The sequence below is a fragment of the Amblyomma mixtum genome, chromosome 2 (genome assembly GCF_055824585.1).
Source record: "Amblyomma mixtum isolate Tamu chromosome 2, ASM5582458v1, whole genome shotgun sequence".
Classification (NCBI taxonomy): domain Eukaryota; kingdom Metazoa; phylum Arthropoda; class Arachnida; order Ixodida; family Ixodidae; genus Amblyomma; species Amblyomma mixtum.
In genome coordinates, this window is record NC_143013.1 from 121,857,108 (window position 1) to 121,863,107 (window position 6,000).

At 48.5% G+C, this 6,000-nt stretch overlaps 1 protein-coding gene across 1 annotated transcript in view; it reads right to left on the reverse strand.

The window, feature by feature from the left end:
• Positions 1-4,822, reverse strand: part of LOC149360740 (carbohydrate sulfotransferase 14-like) — a 62,268-nt gene extending 57,446 nt beyond the window's left edge. The window contains exon 1 of the mRNA XM_089567907.1: positions 4,176-4,822. Within this exon, the coding sequence (XP_089424033.1) occupies positions 4,176-4,822 (647 nt within the window). The remainder of the gene's footprint in view (positions 1-4,175) is intronic.
• Positions 4,823-6,000: the final 1,178 nt, after the last annotated feature.

Here is a 6,000-nt window from a genome sequence, read left to right on the forward strand (position 1 = left end):
CCAAACATACCTCCAGTTCATTCGAAATAAATGTTTTCACCACCACCACCCTCACTGAGCACCCTAGCTATTGTTTGCCGTATTCCATGATGGCCGGATAATGCACTCTTATGTGCCAACTTAAGAACTTGCGTGCGTAAGCCCTTCGGTACCACCGCTTGCTCAACGACTTGGCCGGGACACACTTGGTACGACCGGAAAAGAACACCGTCATCTGTATCAAAGGAGTGGGCGGTCTGTCCCTTGCCATGAAATATTTGCCCCAACTTCCTGCGACACACCTCTAAGGTCGGGTCTTCTTCCTGTTTGAGGCGAAACTCCGGCCGTGACAAGTGGAGTGTGTTCAGAGTGGGGCTTTTACTACTCTCTGAAACCTTTGCTGTCATCATAAGGGAAGGAACATCGACCGCACCCGTCATGGCAAGGGAAACTGCCTGATCAGTGAGAACTGGCGGGTCAACCGGGAATGGAGGTTTAGCCCCGGGGACATTGCCTATTATAATGTCGTATAAGGGTGTAGACAAGCAGCGCGCGATGGCCTTACCCGAGAAGTATGGAGAAGAAATCACCACCTCCGCTTCCGGAACTTCTACACAGGTCCCATTGGCCAAGAATAATGTAGCCTTTTTCCCTGTTAGTGCCGCTGGCGGTACAAGAGACTCACGCACAACAATACCGGTGCTGCCCGTATCCCGTAATACCGAACCAGGCTGGCTGAACACCTCACCGTGCCCCACGGGCATAGCAGTTTCCACCGGGTTGGAAGGACAGACCATCTCCCCCAACTGGCCCTCTACGCGCGTTACCTCTGCAGGGTTATCGGGATGTGAATATCGAGGTGTCATGCAACAGGAGGACTCCTCACGGTCTCCTGGCCTCTTAGCTTTGCACGACTGGGCATCATGTCCTACCTCGCGGCACCAGGTGCAATACGATTGCTTCGGCTTCGTCCGACAATCCGCCGCCTTGTGCCCAGTCTTCTCGCAAAGAAAACACCGCAGGCGAGATTGTGAACCTGAAACCTCGTCCTTGGCTTTATTCATCGTATGCTCCCCCTGTTCTTTGAAGAACAACAAGTTATTTTGCCGCTGTGCTTCGAGAAAATGATCGGCAGCCTCCGCCAGCTTGGAAACTGTCTTGCCCTCCCGCTCACGTAAGAAAAGGGCTAAACGAGAATGACAGTTGTTCAGCAATTGTTCGCTCACGACCATCTCGCGAACCACCTCAAAAGTGCGGCCTTCTCCCCGCATCTCGACCCAACGGTCAAAGAAGCTAAACAACCTGGCAGCATATTGCGAGGCCGTTTCTCCATCCTGGGGCTTGCTCAGGCGAAACTTCTCTCGGTACCCTTCCGCGGTGAACCTAAACCTCTGAAGCAAGGCAAGCTTCGCTTTATCATAATCCACGGAATCCTCAGGCGAGAGCCGACCGAAGACCCTAAGTGCTTCGCCGCCAAGGCACAAGCTCAACGCCGTTGCCCACTTTTCTTTTGGCCAACCCTGCCCCGTGGCCACATGCTCAAACCTCTTTAAGTAGGCATCGAGGTCATCCCGCGCTTCATTGAACTGTGGTATGAGGCTGTGCGGGTTAATGGAGCTGGTCGATGAGACGCTACGCTCTCCACAGTCACTCGGAGGATTTGCGCCATCCTCCTTGAGCCTTATTTGTAGCTGCAAGTTCTGCGCCTCTAACTCCAATTTCTGTTTCTCCGTCTCTAAATTCCGTGCCTCTAACTCCAGCTTCTGCTTCGCAGCTTCACGCTCAGCGGCTCTCTCTTCCCCTGCCTTACGAAGCTCGTCCTCCACCCACGCTCGTAACTCCGCGCCGCACAAGCCCATGCGCTCGCCTAAAGCAACCAAATCTGAAGCACTCATATTGTTCCTAAATTAACACAACAGGCAAATAAATAAAAACCGACCTCGTCCTGTCGTAGTGGACGCCAAATTTGTGAGGACTCTGTGAGATTGCAGGTCTTATTTTAAATAAACACAAAAGTACAAACAATAAACGAGGCGGATTTTATCAAAAAGGAAACCAATTTCAATATGAGCGAGAAAAAAGGAAAGGAACAAGAGAACAACGCAACAACACACGGGAAAAACACACGGGGAAACAGAACAAGGTGCTTACGAAAAATGCAGAAAAAAGAGTGAAAGAGGAAAGTCACACTAGTCTTATTCGAGCAACGAGCGGAGAGGACTGGCTGGGTGTCGGGCAGTCAAGGAGTCTCTTGGCGTTCCAACGTCGATGCAACGCTACCGCAGCGTCAGCGTTCGTGGGCTCCCGGCACGGTTCCCAGGTCTGGTATCCCGGAAAAAGGTCACGTAGGCGCCAGAGGCGGCCTGTGTGGAGCAGCTGACGGATGGACGGAGAAGAGTAGCGCCTGGGCCTGGTGGTTGAGGCTCTCGACGATGGAAGTTCAGGTCTGGTGGCCCGGACGTCTGCGGCTAAGGCCCAAGCCCGGAACTCGGGGAGCCAGCAGAACTCGTCCACGTCCGTCGCCCACCGCGCTCTTCTCTTCTCTGCCACGTAACCCTCTTCGACCTGCCCCGCGTTCCCCTCCGCACGCGCTCCTCGTGCTTTGTCTTCTTCTCCTCACGAACGCCGCTGGGTTGCGCTATCTCCTTACAGGCATAAACGTTAGCTAAATAATCGGCAAATTTATTAAAGACGGCCTCACGGTTGCAAACATTTTCGGAAACGCATGACTATTTCTTGTTTAAGGCTTTTTTGCCCTATTCTGTATCGAGGTAAAGGCGTTTTTCCTCATGTCGATAAGCAGCGTATCTTGTATACCACTCATGAAGTGACGTCAGATGATACCATCGATGACAACGCAGTTTTTCTGCGAATTTCTTTCCTTGAATAGGCGGGAAACCAGTGCGGATACCTTGAGCCTTTTAACACATTTTTAAGAATGTATGAGGCCATTGCAGTTGCAATTCCTCTTTTGTGCACTCTAGGGGCGCACGTTTCTGAAAAGAAACTGCGTTTTCCCAATCAGCATTTCCCAAGTATCTATACCGTCCTAAGTAGACCCCACTGACTTAGTCCCCCGTAATTTCCCATTGATGTAGCGAGGTTAAGTACAGTTGAAGATTCAACAACATCCTCACATGGACGGTGCCAACATAGATCGGCGCCAGCACTGGTAGAGGTTCCGAGATAGTGGAATTGATGGGGTTTGTCAGAAACAGGTCTAGCAGGCTTCTTTCTGAATGGGGAAGGCAATTTTTTTTAGTTGGAGCTGCGCAAAGCTTGAGAATTCGAGCAGGTGGTTAGCTTTTACCCGAACCTCACAGCTTTTTGGAACGCAGATCCTAGTCAACCAGGTTAACCCTGGGAGGCTAAAGTAACCCATGATATGTACGGTATATTTTATGGAATTAACACGATCATAATGAAGGTATAGACATTTTCGGAAAGCAAAAACAGGCGAATAATAAAAGAAATTCAAAGAACTGAAAATAAAAGAAGACGAAAGAGAGAAAGGCGTTTATGAAACAAACCATGCCTACTCTATCACCTTACGCATAAATCTGTGACCATATCAGTGGAAGGAAAAAAAAACACTGCAGACACTAAATAGTCATGGTAACTAAATATATTATTATTATTAATGTATTAATGACAATATTAACTGGTTTTTGAGGAAATGAGATCGGGCAGTGTTTCTCACATCTCTGCGGATGCCTGAGCCGCGCCGTAATGGAAGGGATAGAACTGCAGTGAAAGTACAAGAGAAGAATGTAGTACCGTAACGGAGGGCTTGGGAATAATTTCGACCACCTGGTGATCTTTAACTGCTCTGAAATTGTAAAGCACTCGGGCACCTTTTGCGTGTCCCCTCCATCGAAACGCGGCCGCCGCGGTCGGGATCGCAACAGGAAACTCCGGCTTATTAGCCAAGAGCGCTAATGACTGGGGCACCACGGGGCGTTCATTATGCATGAAGGCCTTTCAATTACACTGTCATGCTAGGAAGCAATCTCGATCCTGTAAGTGGACTTGATGAATTGATCTCAAAGTAACCTTAGTTTTAAAACCCACTCTACAATTTTACTTAAAAGGTGAAGGTAAACAGGAATATCTTTTATTAGACGCTGGTTTCTAACAGTGCTAATTACCATGTAAACGCTAGCATATTTTTCCTGCGCAGGCAAGGAACGAGTTACCTCATGTTGCAGGGCTGGCATCGGGTTGTGTAGGGTGTCCAGTGAGGGTCCCAGTATGTGACGGGCTCGTTCAATATCTTCTCCACAAACTCTGCGAACGTGAATGTTCCATTTGGTCCGCTGCCTACGAATCCTCGTTGGTACAACAGCTTGGCTCCCCACACGTAGGGATTGGTAGTCCTGACTTTATTCAAGTACGCAGAGACCAGTCTTTCAAACGGATGGCGCACTATGATCACCTTGGTGAAAATGGACCCAAGCTTGTCTCTCCAGTGGGCCCCGGGAAGGACGGCGCGATATATTCTCCGGAATGCCATGAAAATGCTGTCCGCGGTTTGATTCGGACTCAGGGCCTTGTCGGCTTTCAAGACGAGTACCTTGAGACTGGATGCCTTCGGAACCGAACAAAACGCGAAGTGATGTGGCCTCACCACGTAGAGGGAACACGTGCAATTAGGTTCCTTTGAGACCCCTTGGCGACCTCCAGTATGACGTAAACAGAGAGATTCGCCGTATTTTTTGCAGGCTGAGTCCATTCTGGTGAGCCTTGACGCCAGATCGTCCACATTCTTTTCCGAGAGGGCCTCCACAATCCGGATGGAGCGGTCCCTCGAAGCGCTGCAGTTGCACACTGAATGCTGCAGCATGAAAATGAAAATATTTTAGCGTGTGAACGAAAATGCCTTGAATCCTTCAATTACCGCAGTCGTGTTATTTCCAGGCACACCTGCATATGACATTACAACCCTTCTCTGTTCATGACATGGACAGAGTTTTACATACGAAAGAAACAATTCGAGAATTATTTCCAATCCTTGAAGTCTCCTTATGAAGGAATGAAATTGCGCGGCGCCTTACCAGAAATTGAACCTTTAGGCAAAGCACTGTGCATAGACTACATGTTAAGTGAAATTTTATTAGCGTTTATCGCGTCTCAAGAGCTGACACGTTAACGTTTCACATGCGAGAAAACTTTACTGTGAGTTCCACTTTAGCAGGAGCAAGCGGCGGCGATTAACACTAGCAAGTAACTGTGGTATTCGGTAACATTGGTTACTTATTTTGTCGTATTATTTTTCCTCTAGGGTCCTTGTGAAACAACGTCACGGGCAAAAATGACCAACGCGTAAAGATCACCTGTCCAGCGCCTGTCCCAGCGAGTCTTGTCACCCCTCGCCTCTTAGGCCACCTTTTTAACAGTGCGTACACATGGCGGTTGAGCCTTCTGCACATGCACAAGAGAATACAGGACTATTTCTCTAATATACGACGTAACACTAACTGTGAGGACTTCAATAATGGTCAGCATTATTCAGTAACGTCTAGCAGATTGACACAGCATTTCCCAGAATGAGATAAATTAGGTGGCATCCTTTATTCACAATTGTCGAACACCAGTCACGATGATTTGTTACCGTTCGTGTCAACAGATTATGTAAGTGCAACCAGCCACAGCAGGGCCCTGACTGAAATCGAGACGCTTTACTAAGAACGGAAAAACCTTGAACTGAAGAGCGGCAGTATATTTCCGTTTTAAAAAGCATTGTGTGCTTAATTCCACTCTCTAGCTACAAAGGAATTGAGAGCAGCTCACGAATCGCAGTTGCCTTATTCTCTCTCTTAAACAGGAAGCCACGATGGACTCAGGTGGGTCAAGATATCCTTTTCAAGGAAGAAAAAGCAATCAGTAATCAGCGTGAAAGTAAGCGCCTGGCTTTTCAGACGGAAATATTGCAATTCGTATTTACCAGTCGCGCTCTAAGTTCTCATGTTTCTGCTAAACATTTCATTCAAGGTTTCCATTGCGCCGTCCGCTAACTCGCTT